Source organism: Dermochelys coriacea, chromosome 3, assembly GCF_009764565.3.
Source record: "Dermochelys coriacea isolate rDerCor1 chromosome 3, rDerCor1.pri.v4, whole genome shotgun sequence".
Classification (NCBI taxonomy): Eukaryota; Metazoa; Chordata; order Testudines; family Dermochelyidae; genus Dermochelys; species Dermochelys coriacea.
In genome coordinates this window covers 4,584,783-4,611,428 of record NC_050070.1, presented here as the reverse complement: position 1 = coordinate 4,611,428, position 26,646 = coordinate 4,584,783, and the positions used below count along the sequence as shown (strand labels likewise).

The following is a 26,646-nucleotide window of genomic DNA, read 5'->3' as shown; positions in this document are numbered from 1 at the left end:
CAGACCAAATTACGGTTGTTGGCAGAATTCACAGAGCAGCTGCAGATGGTGGAACGCCTCTTCTGGGCCCAAAAAATGAGCACTGGGATCACATTATCATGCAGGTTTGGGATGACGAGCAGTGGCCCTCTATTCAAGTCTGATGTAACACTGGCTTGCAGGATCTCAAAGAACATGTCCATCCACATCCTCTTATTTTTTTTTCCCCCTCCTCCTTGTCTAGGTTAGTTGTTCTACTGCTGTGGTGAGTGTATCCCTTAAGGCTGCAGCCACAGATAAAATACACTGCGGTACCATTGTCAATATAGTATGTACAGAAAACAAAACTTAAGATTCATAAATCCCCCTTCCCTTGCTCCCCTAAAGTGTTAGACAAGATATGCTTATTGGCACTTCTGCTTCGGCATGCTTGATCAGGGTGAATATTACCTGCCAGTGATAAGGGAATCGGGGGAAGGAATTGCTGGGATGCATTAAACTGAGTATAGGGCGGTGGTGTTAGCTGAAATCTCTCTCCTGAGGGTAACAAAGGCAGAGAGAGCACAGCTGCTGCTGGCATCCGAGAATCACCCGGGCCCATTTGCTGCTAGCCTGTGTACTGCAATGATGCCTGCCGAAGTTACTGCCGAATGGCATGGGAAAGCGTCCTACCGCGGAAGAAGAAATAAGGTTGCCATCCCTAGAAACCTTCGGGTGAGGATTGCAGGTAGCTCCGTGGAAGTTTCATGGAGATCTCTCAGGAGGATTTAAAGGACATCCCTGTGTATATCAACAAACCGGTCTGCATGCTTCCCGCCCCACGCCAACTCTACAGGAGAATGAAAAGCAGATAATTCTACCTCTCTTTGCTGTACTACTACCTCTTCTAGAAGGAGCAAATTAATGAAAATCCGATAACTGTGCCCTGATAAGTTGGGGGAGCCTTAATTGTAATGGGAAATGTATTTACACATTTACCCAAGGTTCCTTCTCCTGCTTGACTGTAGGGACTGGCTGGACAGCAATGGAGTCAAGAACAGGTCCTGGCTCGCAGCACAACTGGACCCCTCGGTCACCTGTTTCCCATCTTCCTCCTCCTCTTCCTTGCTCACCTCCTCCTTCTCGCTGGTCAGGCAGAGGCCTGTGGCTTGGGCTCCTCTGAGGTGTCCATGGTGATGTACAGGGTTGTGCTGGAGTCTCCGCCAAGTATGGCGTGACCGTCTTTGTGAAAGTGGGGTAGGTCTGGGGCTCAGCACCTGATCGATTGTTGCCCCCTCTGGCGTGCTTGCCGCAGCTCCTTGGTTTTCACACGGCGCTGCTGGTGCCTGGCATCGCCCTTCTCCTGTATGCCCCCCAGCGATCTGCTCATAGATGTCGACATTCCTACGGCTGGTTCAGAGCACAGCCCCTTCTCCCGACAGGCCTAGAAGATCCAGTATCTCCAGGCAGGAGCGTGTCTGGAGTGTGTAGCTGGCCCGGGCAGCTGGGCACTTGAGCACTAGGTGTGTTCACTCAGCTGGAGAATCGGGAAAGGGCGTTTCAAAAATGGATTTTAAAGGAGGGGGGCGCTTCTGGCCTCTATGACCCCTGGGCAGTGGAGTTTGCAATTGTGACCAGAGCGGTCAGTGTCAGGCATTGTGGGACAGTGGCTGGAGGACTGGAAGGGTTGACATAGGTAACGCACTGTCTACACTCACACTGCGTGGACCTCCCTACATCCACCATGGCTCAGTGCCGCTCACAGAGGTGGTGTAACTATGTCGGCATGACAGGGCACTTAATGTCGGTGGGAGACAACTTTAAGTGTAGACATGTGCACAGCTAGGTCGACACAGGGTGGCTTATGGTGACCTCACTTTGTGCTGTAGACCAGGCCATAGTTTGGTTATTTAGTGTTTGCTGTTAGCCATGTGTGAGGGGGCGTATTCCCCACAATGGCCCTTCAGGAGCTGAATTAGACCAAATGGGCCCAGTCAGCCAATTAGGCTGCAAATTGAGGAGATTTAGGCTGGAGGAAGCTAATTAGAAGGAAGCTCACCTGTGAGGGAACAGGTGGAGACTCTATGTAGCTAAGAGGCAGTAAGGTTAGGGTAGCTGCAGGTTGCTTGGTAAAGGGCCCTGGACTGGACCCCAGAGTAGAGAGCCGGCCTGGGTCCCCTACCAACCCCTGCCGAGTGGTGCTGTTTGGGGCAGTGAGCTAGAAGACTGCCTGGGTCACAGCAGGAGTGACAGGGTCAGGCAGCGGGTATGAGAAATGCCTGATGTCTCCTGAAGAGAAGAGACTTTGAATATCTCCACCCCAGAAGGGGAAATCACTTAGTGACTTGGCTAGAAGGCCGAGTCACAAAGAGCTTGCAAAAGCTCCTGGGGCAAGAGAAGGGCTGCAGACTGAGAGACAGAGAGATGGTGTGCAACCACAGGGACAGACTCCAAGAGTTTGGGGTGTAGGAGGGTGCTCTGGGCTGGGATCGAGGGGTTTAGAGGGTGGGAGGGGGATCAGGGCTGGGGCAGAGGGTTGGGGCGTGGGGAGGAAGAGGCTCAGGGGTGCAGGCTCCGAGCGACACTTACCTCAAGTGGCTCCCGGAAGCAGTGGCATGTCCCTTCTCCGGCTCCTATGCAGAGACGCAGCCAGGTGGCTCTGCACACTGCCCTATCCACAGGCAGCACCCCTTCAGCTCCCATTGGAGTGCCGAAGGGGGCTCCCATTGGAGCGCATAGGAGCCAGAGAGGGGGCACGCTGCAGCTTCCGGGAGCCACGTGAAGCAGCCCCCAACCCTGCACCGAGGCTGGAACTCGGAGGCTGGTTTAAAACAGGCTGTAGTTTGCCCACCCCTGATGTAAACAATAATGTCTTTGTGTTTGGAAAGCTTTTTAAAGTAGAGCGGAGGAATGTGATGTCCTCTCCCTTTAAGTGTTCAGGGGCCACTGTGCTCTCTCCCGCTCCTCAGTGCAAAACCTCACTCTCCTGTTAGTGTCTATTGTGCAACCAGAACGATAAAAGCTAGCACAGCAGACAGCTGTGTGTCGATCACCTCCCTCTGCGTCCATCTGTCTGCCTATCTCCTTCTCCGCTGGCTCCAGCAATAGCTCTAAACAGAACATGTTTTAATGACCCTCTGGGACTTCTCTGGGCCTTCTAAGTGGGCTGGATCTTGAGGTCTTTGCTCAGGAAAGACTCTCATTGACTTCAGTGGGATTGTTGACTGAATAAGGACTTCACGCCATGGCCTAGTATTGTCATGGTGTTCCCTCCCCCCATGAAGTCCTCATACCACGCAATGTGTATACACAGACCCCCGCTTTTGCCCATAGTTCCCCGCTGAAGTCAATGGGGGTCTGCAGGGGAGTGATGGTTTGTGCATGAACCTGTCTGCACAGAACTTCACACTTAAGGTGAATTTCAAATCTGACTCTGGTGTAAATCAGGGCTACCCCCACTGAAGTAAATGGAATCACGAGGTGGCAAGAATGGCCCACAGGGGACCTAACACTGCAGTCGGTGGAGTTACACCCTGAGGGAAATCACCATCTCTGGCCCTTTCTCTGCACCTGGGCCCAAGCCAGCTGTTTGCCTTGTTAGAAAACGGTGTAATGAAATGTGTTAGACAGAGACCACGCGCGCACACACACACACAAATGTTAGAAAAATGAATATTCTATCAGGAAATAAAGGAATTTTTACTTTTTGCGTGTGTCTTTGCTGATGCAGCATTCCAGAACTTAACTGAAACAACTTCAGGGTTGCGTGAAACCTGGCTTGTGTGTCTGACTTTGTAAAACCTTGGTCGGTGTAAACAGCAGGCTGAAATGGGGCATCATGAGGGAATTGGTAACTTCAGGTGCCTCCCAAGACAACCTAACAAGCAAAACCCAAGGCCGCAAAAACAGACCTGTAAGATAAGAGAAACTGGATGGAGCTAGTGAAATGAACAGCGGAGAACAGATGATAGAAGTAGACAGATAAAAATAAGTTTTCATAGGATAAGCCATAATATATTAGTTTGGGGTTGGGGTGGTTGTTGTGATTTAAGCATAAGAAAGTTTTGGGGTTGGGGTTTCAAGTAGCCAGGTGCACAATTGAGCAAGCTGAGTCTGCGCCAAGTTACGGAAGGGGGATAAAAGCCAGGTGACTGACAAGCAGAGAGGGCAGAAGAACTGGGGTGAAGAACATAGCAGAGATCAGCTATTTGAAAGGAGTCACCTGTCCTCAGAAGAGGTAATTTGCCCAATTATCTTTCTTGCCTTATCTGTTTTGCCATGTATCTGTGATTCATACTGGTAATCACATTGTCTTAAAACGAACCAAATAGCAGCGCCAAGAAACCATTTTAGCCTAAATGGGAGTGGATGTAGTTTGTCACCCAACAGCGTTTTGAATTCCTTTAGTCTTTCAGCAAGGCCCCTGTGCCACAAAAGTCTCATCATGTCGGCCCTCTTGGGTCCAAACTCCAAAGGAGGATGAGGAGTTAGAATAATACAGGGTATAATAAGGAAAGCTGCCAGCGTCTGCCCAGGGAAGGTTTGTTCCTATCTCCTCCTGTTCCTGCCAGGAGCTGGCAGCGGGGGGAAACCTGAAGTCCCTCTCCCTTCTACTGTTACTACGGTGTCAGGAAAGTAAGGCAGGCCCCCGCTTGCCAGACAGTATTGTCTTTGTTTGCCTTGAGTGTCCTCCTGGACAGCAGAAAATGATCCTCTCTCTGGAGGAGACCTCTCCACCCAGTTCTCCTGTCACAGGCACTGGTATCATCACTGAAGTGCAGGCATTTGCTCCATATTTACACTGGCGTAACTGAGACCAGACTCTCAGGCCGGATCCAACACCCCTTAATGGGCCTCTTCCCTTTGACATCAGCCAGCATTGTTCAGAAACACTGTACTGCCTTCTAAAAGAGTCAAAGAAGAGTTCGAAGAGAGACACAACTCACCACGCCTTGGTCTAGGCTGGTGCTTTCCAGACTGTGGTCACACCACACGCCTCCCGGCAGAGCCCACTAACCTGCAAGCAGGACTAGGAAAACCTCCCCTCCACACACACTCGTAAGGCGATAGCTTGCAACACCGACACAGTCCTCAGTGCATCACAACATCGATTACTGCCCAGTCCTGTCCCTTAGCTCCCATGAGGGATGGTGCAGGACAAAGGGCCCTGCTTCTGCAGACTCAGCGGGGGAGTCTCCAGAGGCTGGAACAAGCCAGCAGCTTCTGGCTGGCCCCAGCCGCTCCTGTACAATCCAAGCTGCCTCTCTTTTTAACTGCAGTCTTGCAGCCTCACGCCCAATGACTACAGCATTCCCTCCTTACAGGCCGATCACCTTGCTTTCCCCGTCCCCTTGGGTCCTCCCCTCCAGTCCGTGCTTAGATACCAGAGGGAATGTGAATAAGGGAAGAGCTTAGCTATGCACAGAGGTTCTTGTCCTTAGAGGTACGAGGTCACTCACTGAGTTGCTTTCTAGCCTTAATCAGTTCTGTATGGGGCCCCCCTGTCCACACGGGACAATCTGCCCCAGCCCACCTGCGGACAATCAACTCCCCTCCCCCATGGTGTAGGCGTGGAAGGGGTTAAAAGCTGCATCAAAGCAGGGAGTGGGGGGAGAGGGGTGGTGAAAGCCACTGCAGGTGGGCAGGGTAACAGGGAGCTTGGGGCCACGGGGGTGTGGTGGAACGCTAAACCTGTAGTACACCGATCAGCCACTAAGAGACGCTGTGTGATACATACCTTACTTGAGTCAGTAACAGCCACACCTGGCCATGCATCAAAACAGACACACCCCTTGATGGATGCTCTGTAGCCAGGCCAAATCCGGTACACAAGACGAGGTGCTGGGAGCAGCCCTGCAGCCTTCTGGGCACAAGGAGTCCATGAAGGTGCATTGCATAGGAATCACAGAGGGGCTAGGCTGGGCCCTACATGATAGGACGGTGGCGCTGCTGAGTGAAGGAATCCACTGAGCTCTGGCTTCTTTAGGGGAGGGGGAGACCTGGCCCTGGTTGGGTGGTGCAGGGCTGAGTAGCCATGGGGAGGGGAACAGCCCCATGTACTGCAAACACTGCTGCCAGCCCCTGAGCTCTAGCGGGGGCCGGGGGACCCCTTCCTGTGCACTGCCTCCTGGGAGCACATAGGCTGGGAGGACTAAGGGACAGGTGGAGTGTGGGTGAGGAAGTGTTTAGTGTTGTTTGTGGTGAAACCAGCACTGGTATCTCTGGATCTGTCATCCCTGGTTCCCAAACTTGAGCCCGCCGTGTGCTTAACTACACTGACAGGTAGGAAGTTTTTCCTAATCTCCAACCTAACCCCACTTTGCTGCAATTTAAGCCCATTGCTTCTTGTCCTATCAGAGGTTAAGAAGACCAGTTTTTCTCCCTCCTCCTTGTAACAACCATTTATGTGCTTGAAAACTGTTCTCTTGTCCCCTCTCAGTCTTCTCTTCTCTGAACTAAACAAACCCCGTTTTTTCAATCTTCATGTTCTCTAAACCTTTAATCATCTTTGTTGATCTCCTCTAGACTTTCTCCAACTTGTCCACATCTTGCCTGAAATGTTCCTCCAGTTGAGGCCATATCAGCGCGGAGTAGAGCAGAAGAATTACGTCTCATGTCTTGCTTACAACGGTCCTGCTAATACATCCCTGCAGGATGTTTGCTTTTTTTGCAACAGTGTTACCAAAAAAAAAAAAAAAAAAGAAATGAAGCATTGCAAACCAACTCAATGGCAGACCCAAATCACCAGGAGGCAGGGCACCGGTGAACAAGCCACAGGGATCACCGTGCCTCAAGTACAGACAATGTCCTTTGGGGGCCACAAGGAGAGGGCAAGGAAGACAGCCCTTCGTCCTGCACCTAAGAAGTGATCGGCCAGGTTGATTACACTGATGAGAATGGGATCATGACCAGCCTTGGCTGAAGTGGGATGAGATAAGTTGCTCCAGACAGAAGGTGAGCCTGGGAAGTTGAGCTTACTCTCTAGAGAGCGTGTTCTGGTTTGGATGTAACCTCTTGTTTTCACTATCCCTGCTCACTATCTCGTGAATCTCTGCTGATAACCGTGTTGTTTCCAGTATAAATCTCCGTGCAGGTTGCTGACCCTGAGTTGAACCCTCCAAGCTGGGGTGTGCACGACTCTCTTGGGGGCAGCAGACCTGCTGTTGCAGTGAGTGTTGAGTGGAGAAGGGGACTGGGCACTCCAGGGGAACCCTTCCAAAGGGCTCGGGGGCTGGGTGCACCGACTGGTACCCTGCAAGGCATTGCAAGGGCTGGCCCAGCCCAGAGGAGAGCGCTCGGCGGGCTGACAGGCAGCCCAGCCTATCAGGGAGCTGACACCTGGTTCCACCCAAGGACGATTCTCATGTGGTGGAGGCCGAGAGTAACAAGGTGTCTCACAGTCCTGGGCACCCTGAAAACCATCCCAAAGTGAGTAGGGGAGGAATAGGGAACGGGCAGCGCCAGCCCGAGTGGATCTGCCAGGGGTTGGCCATTCTGGCTCGCTCTGCTATGGGCAAAGCCAGGAATGCTTTGCATGCTTTTCATTCTCCTGGAGGCAGCTGCTTTGGGGCTGGCCCCTGCTAGACACCAGTACAACTCAGGGCGCTTCCCCCTGGAGCCGGCTCTACGTGAGGAGCACTCTGCGAGGTGCGGAGCCTCTCTTGGCTTCCCAGTGCCAGCCCCACCAAAGCGCATCTGGGGGTCGATGCGGAAAAAGGCACTGTCCTTATTTATTGGTCTAGAGGCAGCAGCTGAGCGGCCCCCATTGGCGATCTGGGCCCCTTTGTGCTCGGTGCAGTGCACGCATGGAGTGAAAGGACAAAGAGCTCCGCATCGAAGTGTGGCTGTCAAACCGAGGCATGCTCCCTCTCGCAGAAGGCGGGCAGCCCCTGGAAAGCCACACCCAGCCATGCGGATGAGTCCCTGAGATGAGGGCCTCAATGACATGAAAAGCATCCATTGGTTCACAATAGCCAGAGTCCTGGACCTCGCCTCTGTGGCCTATCCCTGTACACTGAGGTGGGTTTTCTGAGAAGAAAACGTGCACTAGCGTAACACAGTGGCTGCATGTATTGGGTCTTCCATTGAATACCTGAGCTGCATAGAGGATAACAACCTACTACTGCTATTGGTTTTTGGAGTGGCTTCAGATTTTTTATTTCCACAATACAAAACACTGTAGAGGCTGTTTTGAGTCTGTGAGTTCCCCAGTGTAACCCAGACTTCCCCGTGAAGCTGGTATACCGCACTCTCTACTGCCCCGTATGCTAAACAAACTCTGTTACCGAGCGTGCAAAGACTCTGTGAGTTCTTTAGCATGTTTTCAGGCTGGACTATGAATGCCGCATTGTGCCCCGTACGCTGGTGTATGGACAGTTTGGCTTCTGGCCACATTTTCCCTGCAGCCCCCCATCCTGCTGTTTGAATGTTGGATATGAAACACAGACCCTGTACGATCACCCTGTATAAGACACATTCCCAGTGCACCAGGTGTGGCTAAGGCAGGATCTACCTGACAACGGGCTTTAATGCTAATTCCAGCTGTAATGACAGAGGAATTGGTGACCGGGTTTATGGATGTGGGGTGGAGCTGAGGCTATTTCCAAGCCATTTGTGGCTTTGAGAAAACCAATTAATGCTCTGTTTGGTGGGACTAGAGGCAACCTAAAAGTAAAAGCCCACTAGGGGGCAGCAGGACTCCTGGGTTCTATTCTCAGCTCTATCCCCATCCCCCTCTCCATGCCTCAGTTTCCCCCAAACTTTTTTGCTCCAGGCCCAGAATAGCATTGAGGTTGTTTTACACACATATTGCTGGAGACAAGGGAGAATTACACCCACCTTCCTTCCCCCTGGGCGGTTGAGACTTAAATCATGACTCTGTAAAATCCTATCAGATGCTCCCCTGTGAAGAGCTAGCACCGGGCAAAATGCTGTGAGTTTGTCACAAAGGAGGGCAGTGAAGCCAGAGAGACTCTGATTTTTATTTTCCCCTTTGTCAAGTATCTTAGGGCCAAGGACCTTCCCCTCCCAGCTGCTCCTCCCCCTCACAAAGAGTTGCTTGAATGAAGTACCGCACACAGTTGTTTGTGGTGGAAGAGACCGTGTAGGGCTGTGAACTGGGCTTCCCAGCAGAGCAGACTCCTGGGATTTGGCTGCCACTGCAGAGGATCGTAGCTGCGAGCTGGAGACAAAGTGATCTCAAAGCGCAGCTCCAATCCGTGGCCTCCGGAGTAGTGGATGAGCTCCGCATGGCAGCGAAGCAGAAGCACTGAGTTCTGCCTTCAGCCCTGGTGCCTGGCTTCCCCAAGGGCAGCAGCCAGGAGGGTGTTTTTTCCAATCCACAGGGAGTCGCCTCTATGCTTCAGGGGGAAGGGCTTTGAGTTGAGATTAAGGAAAGCAACAAAAAGAAAGAACAAAAGTAAAGTCTGCATGAGAGAGTCGTGTGGGGGGAGAAAGGGGCAAGGGTGTTAGCTACATGTAATAGACGACCCGGGTCTGCCTTGGTGTGTGCATGTGATCTGCCCGTCCTGCTGTGTGTGCATGTGAGCGCACAACGATACTGAGAACACGATGGCGGCTGTCTGCTCACACAGGCAGAGCACTCAGAGATGGTGGCAGGAAGCCGAGAGTTCATGTATTTTATAGCCACAGGTACCCAAAGAAGCCCCTGGGTTTGGGATCTGCAGCCCACAGGAACTTGAGGCACCAGCCTCACAGTTCCAGGAAGGTCCCTTGATGCCACTCTGACAGGATCAGGGGGCAGACGCGACCCGCTAAGCGAACCCGCAGCCCTGGAGGGCTCCCCAGTGAGGTGGAGCTGGGGTGAGGTTCTGCGTATGGAGGAGAGGCCAGGTTGGGGGCACAGACAAAGTGCTTTGCACGTCAGCCATACTCAGCTTCCTGGGGCCTGTAGCCAGCCACAGGGAACAGATTGTGAGTTGGAGCAGCCCTGAGACTGCTCTAGCCGACAGCAGGGGCAGGCAGCGCCCAGCACAGACCCAGGCCATAGCAAGGGTAAAAGTACCTGAGCCCCCCCTCCGCCTTTCTTGCCCCAAGCACAGGCCCGGGGTATCCGAGAGCCTGGAGCAGCTGACATTTTCCCTGGTCGCCCTGCTCATTTGGGAGAGGCTATATCAAAGGGAGACAGTTTCTCTTCCCCATTAAATCATTCTCATCCTGCTCCCAGGATAGGAGGAAACCAAATTAAACAGCCCGGCCCCTCCCTGGGCCTCACCTGAGCAGCTCCATAGAACCCAGCCCTGGGGGCTAATCCCGGAGACAAACCCGGCTGGGCTTGCTGCAGCGTGAGACCATCCAGAGCTGTTTGCCAGGGACAGCGAGAGCCTGCCAGCGAGGGGCACCGTGCCCACAGCCCTATTAACCCCGAGGCCAGGGACAGCCTGGCCTTGGCCCAGCAATTCCCAGGGCACCATGTGGCAGGGCCAGCTGCCTGCGCAGGGGCGAGGGGACTTGGCCTTGACAATGGCTCCTTTCAGCCCCTGTCCATGGCACAAGAGGGGCCCAGGAGCAGGGAGGATGATGCTGGGCAGAGGGGTGTGCACTCAGAGTGTGTGTGGATCCCAGCTGAGAGGGCTCTTGAATGTCAGGGGACAGATGGAGGTGGGTAGGAAAGAGGATCATCTTCTGGTCCATCCATCCCTGCAATGACATTAATGACATTGGTACTGTAGCTGGAGGGCTGCAGGGGGGCCCTTAGAGAAATGGTCCCCAAACTTTTTACCTCTCAGCCCCCTACCCCCACCCATAGAGCCGGGAGTGGGACTGCCTCGACGCAGCCAGGGGTGAAGAGGCCAAGGCTGGGACCCCAGCTGGGGAGGGAGGCGGAAGTAGACCCTTGGCCAGGGTCCATGGCCTGCAGCCGTGGCCAGGTGAAGATCCCTGGGTGCAGGGTGGGCAGCTGGGACCACAGGCTTAGGGCCAGGAGTGAAGTTGGGTGGTGCTCTCTCCACACCCCCTGTGGGGGCTGGTCCAGCCCCCAGCCGTGCCCCCCGAATGTTACTCTGTGCCCCCCCTAGAGGGGCATGCCCCACAGATTGAAGACCTCTACCTTAGAGGGAGGGAGGGGTTTCTTCCCCCTTCTTCTCCTGCTGCCAAGCACAAGGCAGCTCATGTCCTGCTCTGAGGGGAAACAGGGCCACGTTCCTTCCCGGCAGGGTGGAGGTATTAGCCTCGCCGCTCAGAAACACTGAGAGGTGCAGGGGGAAACGTCTGTGCAGCGTCATGGAAACATTCACGCTTCTGCCAGGTGGGGCTGGGGTCTGCGATCCCCGTAACCCCCACGTCAGCTGTGGGGCTATGAAGCCAGTGTGCAACTCAATCATTAGCCTCTTGGGGGGGGGAAGGGGAAATACCTGGCAAGGTGTGTCACATCTTCCCTCCATCCACGCACACACTGGTTGGCTCACTGGGGGATACCAGTCTACTATGACTACCAGCCAGTGGAGTTACTCTTTAGCTTGGGTGCTAGAGAGCTGTGCAGTCGGTCGTAGGTTCAAACCCAGCTGAGGGCTCCCACTAGGGCTAGTGCATGTGGCTGGAGTCAGGGAGCTGCTCTTTGTGCCACCCTGACACTTCCTGCATGGGATGGGGCAGGGCAGGGAGGGACAGGATGGGAGGGAAGGGGGGCAGTATTTCAGGCACTAGCTGGGGACCGGGTTCCGTTCCCCGCTCTGCTGCAGGCATCCTGTATGACCTTGGGCAAGTCACTTAGTCCCTCCGTGCCTCAGTTTCCCCTCTGCCCATTGGGGAACAGCCTTTCCCGCTGGCGGGAGGATAAAGAGGACGGTGCTCTTTTCGCGGTGGGTTTCGCCCTGTGCCGTATCGTGGCCACAAGAGGGCGAACAAACCCCCAACTTCCGCCTTGGCAACTCCTCCAAGAGCCACAAAAGTCTCCTGCCAAGGCGCAACTTCAGATCACAGCAGCCCAGCCCTGCAGCTGCCTCTGGCTCTGCGAAGCATCCTTCGGTGCCCTCTTCCCCTAGGCATGGGGGCTGCAAACAAGAGCCTGGGGAACCCGTCCGGCTGTTGCATTGGCTGGTCCTAGAGCAGGGCCGGGGGCTCTCCCCTAACTTCTCGCCCACTGGGAAGGAGCCTGGAAGGAGCCGGGAGGATTTGGGGAAATCTCTGAGATCCCCCTGCGCAACCTTGCAAGAGGCGGACCAGCCCCAGCCGACTATGGAAGGAGCGACAGATACTGCCTAGTTCTCTCTTTTCTTCCCTTCCTGAGTTTCTGGGGCTCTCTGTAAAGCACAAACTTCTTTCCCCCTCCCTTGGCCATGCTGTCTCCTAGGCACTAAGAGGAAAACGCCTCGTCCATCCAGCTGCAAGATTTCAGCCTGCAGGTGAGTCGCTGCGCGCAGCTTTCCATTTCAGACACAGCTTGAGCAACTTCTCCAGGGTGGCCCGACTTCCCACGGCCATGGATGGGCCGGTGAGCTCAGGGGTTCCCAGAGCTGCTGGGGAAGGGACGCACTACGAAGGAGTTGCCTGGAAAGCAGTGATATCTCCTGGTGAGTGCAGGGGGCTGGGAGCCAGGACTCTTGGGTTCTCTCTCTGGTTGTACGGGGTAGTGGTTAGAGCAGGAGGCTGGGAGCCAGGACTCAGGGATTCTCTCTCTGGTTGTACGGGGTAGTGGTTAGAGCAGGGAGCTGGGAGCCAGGACTCAGGGGTTCTCTCTCTGGTTGTACGGGGTAGTGGTTAGAGCAGGGGGCTGGGAGCCAGGACTCTTGGGTTCTCTCTCCGGTTGTACGGGGTAGTGGTTAGAGCAGGAGGCTGGGAGCCAGGACTCAGGGATTCTCTCTCTGGTTGTACGGGGTAGTGGTTAGAGCAGGGAGCTGGGAGCCAGGACTCAGGGGTTCTCTCTCTGGTTGTACAGGGTAGTGGTTAGAGCAGGGGGCTGGGAGCCAGGACTCAGGGATTCTCTCTCTGGTTGTACGGGGTAGTGGTTAGAGCAGGGGGTGGGAGCCAGGACTCAGGGGTTCTCTCTCCGGTTGTACGGGGTAGTGGTTAGAGCAGGGGGTGGGAGCCAGGACTCTTGGGTTTTCTCTCTAGTTGTACGGGGTAGTGGTTAGAGCAGGGGGTGGGAGCCAGGACTCAGGGGTTCTCTCTCTGGTTGTACGGGGTAGTGGTTAGAGCAGGGGGCTGGGAGCCAGGACTCAGGGGTTCTCTCTCTGGTTGTACGGGGTAGTGGTTAGAGCAGGGGGCTGGGAGCCAGGACTCAGGGGTTCTCTCTCTAGTTGTACGGGGTAGTGGTTAGAGCAGAGGGTGGGAGCCAGGACTCAGGGGTTCTCTCTCTGGTTGTACGGGGTAGTGGTTAGAGCAGGGGGCTGGGAGCCAGGACTCTTGGATTTTCTCTCTGGTTGTATGGGGTAGTGGTTAGAGCAGGGGTTTCGGGGATCCAAGAGGCTGCTACTTCTGTGACCTTGGGCAAGTTACTTAGGCTCCCATTTTCCAAAGTGGCCCCCAGTTGTGGGTGCTCAAGTGTTGTGTCCCCAAGCTGGGCCCCCGCCCCCCGCCCAAACAGAACGAACCACGGCTCTCAGAACTGTGGCCTTCACCTCACTGTACCTGACTGTGCCCCTCTGTAAAACAGTCCCTGCCTGGTTAGTGCCTCAGTGCTGACCAGGAGCTGCCCACATACAGCGTGTGATGCACTAAGTCACTAGCTGCCAGCCTCAGCCCCAGCCCTGCGCCGGGGGCCCATGGGGCCGGGAGAGCCCTGCCCCCCCTTAGGGAGAGCACAGGTGGGATCACCAGTGAGCTCAGGCTGGGTTTGGAGGGCTTCCTTCGAGTGCTGTGTATGTTCAGGAGGGTTCCCCCGTCCGCCCACCTGGAGCAGGGGTGCCCGATGGAAATGCCCAGGGTTTCTGTGCCATGTGCCAGGCATGGTTGGTTTTGGCCGGACGGCCCAGCTGGATCTCTATTAAAGAGACTAAAGAACCCGCCTCTCGCTCGGTGTGAATCCGCGCTGGGGTGTGAATGCTCTGCGAGCGTTTGGTGCAGGGCTGGGTATGTGTGAGAGCTGAGCGGAGCCGTTTCCAACCAGGGGGGACTCGCTGACCAGGGGAGCCCTGGGGGTCCCATAGCAGATGGAGATGGAGCCGTTTATCCCGGGGGTCTCGGTAAATAAACCCAGCAGCGTTAGCAGGTGGCAGCTGATGGTGGTTGGAGCCAGAAGGGGCCCAGAGGGGGCTTAGCGGAGGGAGCAGGCCCTTCTCCACCGCAGCCAGCGCCTGAGGGGCACACGTGAGATGAGTTTGGGGATGCTCAGCACATTCCACCTGGCAGGCTCTGTTCAGACGGAAGCAGCCCCATATTAACCCCCTCCACACCACAGCCCTTGTGGAGAGGGTGTGGGACCTGGCCTGGCTCTCCTTGGCCAGCTGCGTCACTGCCCCCAGTGCCAGGCTAGTGTAGTACCCCCCTGTTGGCCCCCAGCACTGCTTTACCCCCATGGTGCAGGCCAGCAACACAAAGGAAACGGCCAACGGGGGGGGGGAGGGGCCATCAGGCCTGATTCCCTTTCCCTGGCACCACGCTGACCCTGATAAATCTCTCCGTGGAGCCGGCCCGACTCCCACCACGGGAGGGACTGTGGGATCAGCCCCACTGGGGCCAAGAGGGGCCGGCTGGCTCGGCATTAGCCGCGATGACACAGGGCCAGGACGTCCTCTAAGAGAGTTTTTGGATGGACCCAGGCTAGTCTCTCTAGGGTGCCTGGCCTCCCACATGGGGCAGGCGAAAGGCAGGGCCTGAGGGATGAGGGGGCCCTGTGTTGGGTTGCCTAATGACCCGGTTCCACCTCTCCAGCCCACGCACCCACAGTAACCACCAAGGGTCTCTCTAGGCCCTGATCGCAGGGGAGTTAACACATGCTGGCAGCCATGTCTGAAATCCCCGGCGTGGTACGGACGCCTTGTGTTTTAGTCCATGGGCAAGAAGGATCCTTGGGTGCTCCAGCTGCACCCACCTCCCCTCGTGGAGGGTCTGGGCCATGGGCTCCATCCCAGCGGCCTGCACCGTGAGGCGGCTTGACGTGGTTCTAACATGGCTGTTCCCCGAGACGAACATGGGCTGTGACAGGCTTGGGCCAGAGCCATGCTTGAGTGATTCTGGAGACCTTAGTTCAGCCCCCGCTTGGCAGCACGAGGCCTTTCGGCTTCAGCACATCTGGCCTCTCCGAGCACTGTGCAGCTGGCTCAGGGAGATGTGAAGGCTCGCGGCATTTCCAGTCCCTGGCTGAGCTGTCAGTGTGTGAAGAATATATGCACTGAGATGACCCACATATTCCCCCCGAGGGCGAAAACCCTGCTCCAAACCCGCAGGCATCTACCGCATGAGCTAGCGGAGAGCTTGGTCTGTTGGCAGCAGTAGTAAGTGCTTTATCCTCTCTGTGGACCGGCCACTAGAGGGCACCATCACATATGGATAGACACACACGTCCAAGTGCGTGCTGGGTACTGAAGCAGGAGCTAGTGGAGGCTAACCCCAGGGGTGGGTCAGGGTTACATAGGGTTACTCCAGTGGCTACAGTTACAGGGCAGAGATGGGGGTGACAGGGAGTTTCTGCCCCTGTGGTGTCTTTGTCCCCTCCCGCCATGCAGTCTCTCACCTGGCCGTTCTGTTTCCCTAGCAGCGAGAGCATGGAGAACAAGGCCATGTACCTGCACACCTTCAGCGAGCGGGAGAACAGCTCCATCTTCGAGGAGTCATTTGATGGAAGGAACCTGTCCAAACTGAACCTCTGCGAGGATGGTAAGTGTAGGGGAAGCTTCCCTGAGCAAGGCTCTCCAGGAATCTCTGCCTGTGGAAAAATGGGCACCATTCCCACACCCTGAGGGCCTGAGCCCCCACAAGAGTTGGTGTTAAACCTCACAGGGGGAAGCTCCAGATGCTATGGAACCGCTTGGTCCTTCTGCTCAGCAGCCATGTGCACTGAAAGGTAGCAGAGAACTCACCATGAAAGCTGTTCCCTGCATCTCAAATTTATAAGCAGATGGACCAAGGCCTGTGTCATAAATATAGAGAGAGGGATAGCATAAAATCCCTCTTGACAGCTGTACTAAATCGCTTACCTGGAAGGGGTTAAGAAGCTCCAATATCCTAGTTGGCACCTGACCAGAAGGACCAATGAGGAAAGAAGACACTTTCAAACTGGGGGGCGGGGGAGGATTTGTTTGTGGCTCTCTTTGTTTGTTCCCTCTCCGGATGGAGAAAGAGACTAAGCCAGTACAACATCTCCTGAAAACATACCTGGACTGATCCATCAAAAATTACAGAAATTGTAAGTAGGCAAGGAAATGCATTAGATTATCCTTTGTTTTAACTTGTGAATTTTCCTATGCTAGTTTTATTCCTGATTTGTAACTGTGAAGCTGAGTCCAGAGGGGAGTCCTCTGTGTTTTAAATCTTATTACCCTGTAAAGTTACCTTCCATCCTGATTTTACAGGTGTGATTCTTTTACTTTTTTCTTTATAATAAAGTCTTCTTTTAAGAACCTGATTGATTTTAGTGTCCTTAAGATAAAGGGTCTGGTCTTTACTCACATTGCTAAGCAATTAGTTGGTATATTATTCTCAAGCCTCCCCAGGAAAGGGGGTCAAGAGGCTTGGGAGAATATTTTGGGGGGATAGGGATTCCAAGTGCCCCTTCCCTGAATTTTTGTGTAAGTCACTTGGTGGTGGCAGCAATACCATCCAAGGACAAGAAAAGGAATTTGTGCCTTGGGGAAGTTTTTAACCTAAGCTGGTAGAATATAAGCTTAGGGAGACTTTCATGCGGGTCCCCACATCTGTACCCCAGAGTTCAGAGTGGGCGTGGGGAACCCCGACAGCCTGGATGGGCCCCTGGGCACTGAACTTGCCCTCACCCTACTAGAGAGATGAAGCACCTGGGCAGGGCAGCTCGGGGGATGCTCGCACTGTTACTGTGTTGTACCTGAGCTGGGGATTTCAGTCCCTAGGGCTGTCAGGCCAGCACTTCACACCGAAACCCACCAACACAAATGATGCAACAGTTTCCGAGGCGAGCATCACTATATTAAGTTTAGGGATCGCATTTAGGGGTGCAAGCGGGTGAGGGTGCTGCTGAGAACGTGAACCCCAGGCCAAATGAAGCACAGATGTTGGCTGGATGTCAGAAGTCCCAGAGTCCATATATCCATTGCCTCTGAGATATTTCTGGTTGGATCAAATCGTAAAAATCCCAGACAAGACAAAGCTCCTAGCATGTGCCCTAAGAGGCTTTCGGGTCCCCTGCCCTCATGAGGTGTCTTCCACTGGGTCCAAAGAGCAGAGGTTTGTAGGGACCTGTTCAAACCAGATGATGATAGAGAATTGTAGAACCATAGAAATGACGGGCTGAAAGGCACCTCGAGAAGTCATCAAGTCCCGGCCCCTGTGCTATGGCAGGGCCAAATTAACCCAGACCAGCCCTGACAGGGGTTTGCCCAACCCGCTCTTAAAAACCTCCATGACGGGGATTCCACAGCCTCCCTTGGAAGCCTGGTCCAGAGCTGAACTCCACAGAGAGTTAGCAAGTGTTTCTAGCATCGAACTCTCCCTTGCTGTAGATAAAGCCCATTCTTGCTTGTCCTCCCTTCAGTGGCCAAGGAGAACAATGATCCCATCCTCTCTGTAACGGCCCAGAACATACGTGAGGACAGTTGTCAGGTCCCCCCCCAAAGTCTTCTTTTCTCAAGACTGCACATGCCCAGTGGTTTTAACTTCTCCTCACAGGTCAGATTTTCTAAATCTTTATCCTTTTAGTTGCTCTTCTCTGGACTCTCCCCAATTTGTACACTTCTTCCTTGAAGTGCGGTGTCCAGAGCTGGACACAGTGCTGCAGCTGAGGCCTCCCCAGTGCAAGAAGAGTGGGATGATTACTTCCCTATCTTCCATATGACACTCCTGCAATACACCCCAAAAGGAGATTATCCTTTTTCGCAACCACATCCCAATGCTGCCTCATGTTCAAATTGTGATTCACTGTGACCCCCAGGCCCTTTGCAGCAGTCCAATCCCCTAGCCGGTTATTCCCCAGTCTGTAGTGATACATTTGATTTTTCCTTCTGAAGTGACATATTTTGCACTTGTCCTTGTTGACTTTCCTCTTGTTGATTTCAGACCCATTTTCCGATTTCTCAAGGTTGTTTTGAAGTCTAACCCTGTCCTCCAAAGTGCTTGTAACCCCTCCCCACTTGCAACTCCTCCTCAGTCAGTCATCCACAGATTTGATAAGCGTACTCTCCACTTCATCATCCACATCAATAATGAAAATACTGAATAGCACCGGACCCAGAGAATACATAACTATGGAAGAATCCTCCCCGAGGGGCTGACAGGTCCCTCCTGAACACCCAGCGTCAGGCTGGGCAGCATCCGGACGTCCTGCAGCCCAAGTGGTGCGTTGGCCAGAGATGTGAAGCCTGGTTCCATGCTCCACTCCGGCTAGCTGCTGCTCTCTCTCTCGGGAACAGGCTGCATTGATTAACCTCTCCATGGCGTGGGCTCCCTGTGGGCCAGCCTCAGGGACCATGTCTTGGGGCTTGGGGTGTGGGGATGCACTTGGGCTTTGGGTTCAGCTTTGGATCTTCTAGCATGCCCTGTTAGAGCAAGGCCAGCTGGAGCACGGATGTGGCTGCCAAGAGAGGGTGGGGCAGAAGGGGTGTGGGGCTAGGACTTGCCTCTCCATCCGGTAGAGTTGCCAAATGGGCGTGGAGAGTCCCACTGCTGGAAGGGGAACTCCAGGCCAGCCCTTCAGCTGCAGAGCTTGGGGCTTTGTGCTCACGGCCAGGCCTGGCTGTGGCGTCGGCCCTTTGGCCCAGACCTTGCTCGAGCGCACGGCTGTTGCCTGCTGCTGCGTGATGAGTTAGTCACTGACTGTGTCAGTGCACACGTGGGACACACACGGGCCAGAGAGTGGGTTGCATGTGCAACTGTCCTATCTGGCATTTCCTAACTTCCGAGTGCTTGACTTTACAGCCTAAGGAGCATTCTTGAATGTAGGTTTTTGTAGGTGATTATTAATAATAATGTGTTCAAAATGGCAGCTGCTTAACCAGCAGATCTCTTTTCCCCTGAGAGCCATCATACCACACCGCCAGTGAACTGGAGTCTGTCCCTTCTTGGCATCAATTGCCTCCTAATTACAACCCAGAACACCTGTGCAATCCATGGACAGCAGAGCAGGTTGCTCAGGTGCAACCGACGACATCTTGGCCCTGCAAAATGTTTATTACTGGGGATGATGTATGGGAAGGGAAGAACCCAGCTTGACTCTCAGATTCCAGGTGAATCTTCAGAGCTGGAAAACATCACATATAAGAGCTAGGTATTATTATTTTAACTGGCATGCTGATCTGATTTGGAGTCAATGAGAGAAAATGAGCACACATTGGAGAGAGATTTTAAATGCTAGTTGGTGGAGGAGGCATGTTACTGGCCCATGGGGACTTTCACCCTGACAAATCCAGCCCAGGTGAGACGTGACCCAAAGCTGTTATTCACAACAAACTGGACTCAGTCAGGAAAGAGTTACAGCTGAGTGTGTGTTTCCATGGAGATCAGCTAACGGCCCAAAACAATATTGCATTGTTTGAAACAAAATTTTCACAACCCAACCTTAGCAAGTCTGGAAATGGCCAGTGAAATGATTCAGCTAGTTCCCCACTGCCATATAATTCGCCATTACTGACTCCCACCCCACCCAGTCTTCCCAGCCCACCTAGCCTGAACTCGGGAAGGGAGACGGGAAACCCAGCTTATAATGGGACAGCTACTTTCAGCCTTGAATGATGGGCCTTTGTGACATGAGTTGGGGGGGTGGTTCCATCCATATCTCAGTGCACAAGCATCCATCTGGAGGGAAAACCCCACATCTGTGACTGGCATGAATTGGCCCCTTGGTGGCAGTCTCAATGGAGATGCCAAGAGCTGAATGAGGAATAGAGAGTCAACATCGTCACTTAGCCACTTAAACCACCAACCCCCCCGCCCACCACCACCACTGGTGTGTGGTAAAGCAGAGATTCTAGTTAACTCTGATTGGATACTGATGGATGGGCTGGGGGCTGATAGATCAGCCTCTGATTGCCTTGGTAGCTGAGGAAAAGTTGGTTGGCGTGACAGGCTGTCTTGGTGCAGGACAGGGCAGGACTGGCGGTGTTGCTGCAAGGGGCTCCATTTTTAAGCCTTCCTAAGGGGGTGGAGTTATAGGACTGGCTCCGCCTCTTAGCTCTCCCAAGATCCACCTCCATCTAGGGAGAGTTTATAAAAGCCTCCTTGAGTGGTGGCTGCCATGGAAGCACGTTAAGATTATGTTTGTTGCAGGGGGCTGCTCTGAAGCTTTCACAGCTCTAGACTAGGCAAGCTGGGTGTGGGTTTAGAGAGACCCCTGGTCTGTGCCAGTGCATGATTCATAAGAACATAAGAATGGCCACACTGGGTCAGACCAAGGGTCCATCTAGCCCAGGATCCGGTCTTCCGACAGCAGCTGGTGCCAGGTGCATCAGAGGGAATGAACAGAACAGGTCATCATCCATTGATCCCAGTCATACACTCCTAGCTTCTGGCAATCGGAGGCTAGGAGTTGCATGGGGTTGCATCTCTGTCCTGGCTAATAGCCATTGATGAACCTATCTTTCATGAACTTATCTAGTTCTTTTTTGAACCCTGTTCTAGTTTTGGCCTTCACAAAATCCTCTGGCAAGGAGTTCTGCAGGTCGACTGTTTGCTGTGTGAAGAAATACTTCCTTTTGTTTGTTTTAAACCTGCTGCCTATTAATTTCATTGAATGACCCCTCGTTCTTGTGTTCTGTGAACAAGTAACTAACATTTCCTTATTCACTCTCTCCACACCAGTTGTGATTTTGGAGACCTCTGTCATATCCCTCTTAGTCGTCTCTTTTACAAGCTGAAAATTTTCAGTTTTTTTAACCTCTCCTCATACAGAAGCTGTTCCGTACCCCTAATTATTTTAGTTTCCCTTCTCTGAACCTTTTTCCAATTCCTATATATCTTTTTTGAGATGGGGAGACCATGTCTGCATGCAGTATTCAAGATATGGGCGTAACATGGATTTATAGAGAGGCAATATGATATTTTCTGTCTTTTAATCTATCCCTTTCCTAATGATTCCCAACTTTCTGTTCGATTTTTTGATTGCTGCTGCACATTGAGTGGATGTTTTCAGAGAACTGCCCACAATGACTCCAAGATTTCTTTCTTGAGCTAATTTAGACTCCAGCATTTTAGCTGTAGAATTGGGATTATGCTTTCCAATGTGCATTCCTTTGCATTTATCAACCTTGAATTTCATCTGCCATTTTGTTGCCCTGTTGCACAGTTTAGTGAGATCCCTTCATAACTCTTCACAATCTGCTTTGGATTGAACTACCTTGAGTACTTTTGTATCATCTGCAAATTTTGCCACCTCACTGTTTACCCCTTTTCCCAGAACATTTATGATTATGTTGAATAAGACTGGTCCCAGTACAGATCCCTGGCAGACACCACTATTTACCTCTCTACATTCTGAAAACTGAACATTTATTCCTACCCTTTGTTTCCTATCTTTTAACCAGTTACCAATCCATGAGAGCTACCTTCCCTCTTATCCCATGACAGCTTACTTTGCTTATGGGCCTTTGGTGAGGGACCCCGTCAAAGGATTTCTGAAAGGTCCCCTTTTGCATTGGGGTGTTGTTTGTGGTTGCCCAGAGCACTGGTGTGTTTGTGTGTGGGTGGGTGTGAGACAGCGAGAGAGTGTGCTGAGTGGAAACAGAGCTGCTCAGCCATGTGTATCCACCTCTCTACCAGGGACACCTTAGGCGTTGGGCATCCCGAAGCAGAGGCTCCTTTTGAAAAGTCAGCACCACTTGTCCAAGGTCACGTTGCATGTTAGTGGCAGATCTGAGCCCAATCACGCAGCTCCCTATGCCAGGCTCTAACCATTAGGCTGTGCATTGCTCCCGGAGCTTATCATGAATCTGTTGTCTCCAGACAATAGGCACCATCATCATGATATTTTCCTCACACAAAGGGAGCTGGGACTACAGTCCTGATCCTTCTGCGAGGGGCACTCAGGCCTTTGGCAATAGTAGGTCTTGTATCCTGGGTTGGGCTCAGCCACCAGAGGGCACCCTCACTCATGCACACACTCACAAGAGTGGTGCAGACGTAACACAGCAAACTGCTCTGCAGAGTATAGAATTCACTGCGTCGCGAGCGGGCCTAGTAGCCCTGCCTGCCAGCAACACATACTCCAGTATCTGCCCCAGCATACCCAGAGCAATCCCCCCAGGTCCCAGTAAACCCGATCAGCATTCTGGAGAATGTTTTTTCTGGCATTGCTATGATAATTGCACCTCTGCCAGCCTTGGCACCACACGCTGCTCTGCCCCCGCAAATGCTGTTCTCCCAGGGGCTCCCCGGGGAGTTATTGTGGCCAGCCATTCATGTCTCCCCTGTTAGCCCCAGGTGCATGGAGTTGGGTTGCACATTGATTGCCAAGAGGTCTGCATTCCACAGGCAAGGTGGCTGGGATGGTGATCTTATAAACTGCCCCTGGCACTTTATCAACCTCTCGCGAGGCCTGTGTGGACTGGGGTGCGAGTACAGATCTGGGAGGCAGAGATATTACCACAGGCTTGCACGGAACAGTTGTAGCTACCTTGAGAAGGCAACATCCAGCAGACGCTGCCTGGCTAACGTGTGGGCTGTTGTTGCAGGGGGCAGGATTGGAAGGTCCTGCTCGTTACTGATTGCAGTGGTACATCATTTCCAGTGCTCCGAGAGTCCCGTTGGTTGTGCTACATTGCATTGGAACATAAGGCTTTGGGGTGACCTCGAACGGACAGAGAACTCCAATCTGCCTGAGAGGGTTTGTTGGAATGTTTGCACTGAGCCGATGGATTAATTTTTTTCTGGCTGTTGCAACAGGAGATCTGATGGCAATGTGATCTTCCCCGACCCCTCTCTGTTCGAAACACCAAAAAACAATCATTATTTCTGGTTTGATTCCTGGAATTTCCCTTTCTTTCTTCCCCCTTCCTCATTGACATGCAAAAATTTGACCCAAACTCTCAGATCTTCCCACATTCCTTTGACCTGCCTTCTCTAACATAAACCTAGAGCAACATGTATCTGTCCGTCTGGGAGTAAAATCCAAAGTAAGACTCTCTCCTGTGAGCTGTAGCTCATGAAAGCTTATGCTCAAATAAATTTGTTAGTCTCTAAGGTGCCACAAGTCCTTCTTTTCTCTCCTGCACGCGCTTCTCCCCTTGGGGGAGAGGAGGGGAGAACAAACACCGGCCAGATGTTCGTCATCTTCTTCTTTCGGTCGGGCGGCCTTAGAAAAGCAGCAAGATGGGAATATAATTGAATCTTGCGATTCCAAAGACCCCCCATTGGGCCACCACTGTGATCCTGGAAGGGGCAATTTGCCTGTGATGTGTCATGTGGTTTGCTTCTCGCCACAGTCCCAATGGGGTGATTCGATGAGTTTCCATTTGTGGTGGAGAGATCCGCGCCTTCAATGGGTTGTCTGACCGTGGTTGAGTGCAGTCCACTGCCTATGGGCAAGGCAGAATCCTGGGGCTTCTTTTGGCGGAGCTTCAGTCTGGTTTGGGACATGACAAGTGGCCCCAATTCGAGCCAGCGAGTGCTGGCTTCCTTTCCATTGGCCTGTAGCACTGATGTTAATGTGGGACTGGAAGACACTCAGATACCAAGGTGATGAGTGTGGGACAAGTACCTACACAGGACAGAATAATACCAATATTAACTCTTATAGAGCACGTTTCATTGATAGATTTCCAGGCTCTCTACAAAGGAAAACAGTAGCTGTTACCCACATGGCACACGCAGGGGAAATTAAGGTGCACAGAGGGGAAGGACCTGCCCAAAACACTCAGCAGGTCAGTAAACAGAACCCAGGTGCTCTGACTCACAGTCCAGTGCTCTGTCCTTTAGACCATGCTGCCTTAGACCTTTTGCTTTCTTCTGTAACATATTTCAAGCGGAATTGAGACCGGTGTGGTTCCTAGAGGGGACTGGCTCCTTTGCGGAGGTGGCATGGTGGCTGTAGGCGTCTATCTCAGCCGTTTTAGTTAGTCTTGGCTGCTGGCAGGCAAACCGAGTAAAGGAGGCAGAGAGATTTGGGATGGATGCCTGCCGTCCACCTGAGGTCATTTCCTAATGGAAGCGCTGCCACCACGCCAGGTGGTCCGGCTTGTGAAGCTGAGCCGTTTGGGAGACATACACCTGCAGCTGAATCTTTCTGCAGCTAGAAAGGCAGATGGACCAAATTTTGCACTCCTGGGCCTAGCAAAGCTCCCATAGACTTCGTGGCTTGGGTCCTATAGCTCCTCCGTGCTCCCCCAGCTCAGCCCAGATCCCAGGAGGATGGGTAGCTGGAGAGGAAGGCTGGTCTAGCGGGTAGGACATTCAGAAGCTCTGAGCTGAATTCCTAGCTGTGCCACAGACTCCTTGTGAGACTGTGCGTAAGATCACTGTGCCATAGGAGTAGGACTGAGCCCTCAGTCTCTCTCTATAAATTACTTCTGGTGGATACTTCTCTATCTCTGAGTGGGGTTGTGAGCCTACTGCCACGAATCCTAGGGAGCTGCTTTGACGGCATGAGGATGGATGTTACGTGGGCACTGCACAGACACAAAGGCAAAATTCCTGTCCCACAGCGACTGCAAGCACAGACGTCACACCGTGCTGGGGGAGCCGCTGGGTGCCAACCAGGGCTGTGGCATTAATACTCTTTGGAGCTCGAGTCTGTCTGCCGGGTTTTGTTGAAGGTTGCGTTGTGTCTGTCGAAGCGGAGTACTGTGACCTGAATATAGCAAACGAGCAGGCTAGCCCCATGGGCTACACATCTGAGTCCCTGCTGCACACCGGACATGCCAAGGCCCTGTGAAGGAGTGTTCCACCACCTTAAGGGGCAGGCTGGGTGTAATCAGGAGGCCCTGGGCTGGGCTGTTGGAAAGAGGGTGCTGAGCTCAGGTGGGAGCAGGTCTGGCTGAGAGGTCTAGGGAAGGGCTGTGAAGTCACCTACCCTACCGGAGGTGAGGCGCTCGCTCTCTGGCTCCTGGATTCTAGCCTGCCCAGACCCAGAGACTTTGCATGAGGACTCTAAGTTTGGGAGGATGCTGAGGCGAGGACCTTATGGGCTGCCTGTTGTGATTTCTCCTTCCCTGAGACCTGATTCCAGGCAACAGACTGTTTTGGATTAATTTGTTCCGGCTTCCCCTGGCCCAGATCCTTTATAGGGAACATTTTGACTCCCCAACTGGGTGAAAGTAAGGGTCGGGGTCACCTGCAGTTCCACACCTGGACACCAGGGGGCGTGCAGGACCGTGCACACCTTTACAGTCTCCGGGGTCTTTACAAACACAAACTAAAACACACGCACACGCGCGTGTGCGCACACACACACACACACACACACACACACACACCCTTTGACATATTTATTTTCAGTTTTATTGCTAAAGTTGAAGCTCTAAGGGTACATCTACACTGCAATTAAAAGCCCATGCTTGGCCCTTGCCAGCTGACTCGGGCTCACGGAGCTCAGGCTAAAGGGTGTTTAACTGTAGTGTGGACATTCAGGATGGAGTCCGATCTCCAGGACCAGGACCTGGAAGGTGGGAGGGTTCCAGTAGCCGGAACATCTTCACTGCAAGTTCAACAGTCCCTTAGCCCGAGACCCATGAGAATGAGTCAGCTGGCACGGGCCAGCCGTGGGTGTCTAATTGCAGTGCAGACACGCCCTGAGAGTATGTGACTGGCCTGAGGTCATGTAGCCAGTTGGTGGCCCAGATGAGGATATGACCAAAGTGTCCTGCCTGCCTGCCTCTTACTCTGACCATTCTACCCAGCCCTCCCCACTTCAGCATATTCCTTTTTCACCTGTTCTCAGATGTGAGTAATTTATAACAAATTAATTCATGGGGGCTTCCTCTTTCAACCTTTGGGAGCCCTCTTGGGCCATGAGATGGTACCATAATGAGCATCTTGATGGTTTGAACTATAGAAATGTCCAAAAATACTAAAATACTGTAACAAATTTTGGCCCTGTCCGCCATCCTAGCTGTCACTAGGTGCTCAGAACTTCATATGGATGGAATTTGGCTCCCAAAATGCAGGCCTGAGCCATTTGACTTAATGGCACATCTCTGTTAGTTGTTTGCAGTATAAGGCTTATGACACACTTGAGCCATTCTGATGCCGTCCCACAGAGGGCGGTGGCACAAAGACCTACACACCAAACCTGCTTGATACGAAGTGAACACTGGAAATGGGATAGCAGCAGCTCTGGGCAAGGCACAGCGAGGGGGCAGGAACTGACTTATCCCGGTGCCCCCTGGCCTTGCAAAATCCTTTTGGGGGAAGAAGAGGAGGGAAAAATATTTGCTTTTCCCCTTGGTTACTGATGAGAGCAAACCCTAAGCCCTGGGCTCCCTTTCGGAGGTTGTGAAAGCCCTGCTTGGACAGCTGCGATCCTTTCTCCACTTCGCGAGCAAGCGAGAAGGGAGTGGGTGGTTCGAGGGCTGAGGCCAGCTCCTCATGGGCCCTCTGAGGACCTGATCTAAGTGTTAATGTCAGAAAAATATCGCAGCTATCCTCGTTATGAACCCCCCAGCTCCATCTGTTTGG

General features: G+C 53.1%; 1 protein-coding gene across 2 annotated transcripts in view; it reads left to right on the top strand.

The window, feature by feature from the left end:
- The first annotated feature begins 11,855 nt into the window (after positions 1–11,855).
- The window catches only part of SCARA5 (scavenger receptor class A member 5), a 127,854-nt gene continuing 113,063 nt past the window's right edge, over positions 11,856–26,646 (top strand). The window contains exons 1-2 of one of the 2 annotated variants that reach the window (XM_038396279.2): positions 11,856–12,320; positions 15,611–15,732. In XM_038396279.2, the coding sequence (XP_038252207.1) occupies positions 15,621–15,732 (112 nt within the window). In that variant the 5' untranslated portion in view covers positions 11,856–12,320; positions 15,611–15,620. The remainder of the gene's footprint in view (positions 12,321–15,610; positions 15,733–26,646) is intronic. The other variant, XM_038396280.2, reaches the window with a different exon arrangement.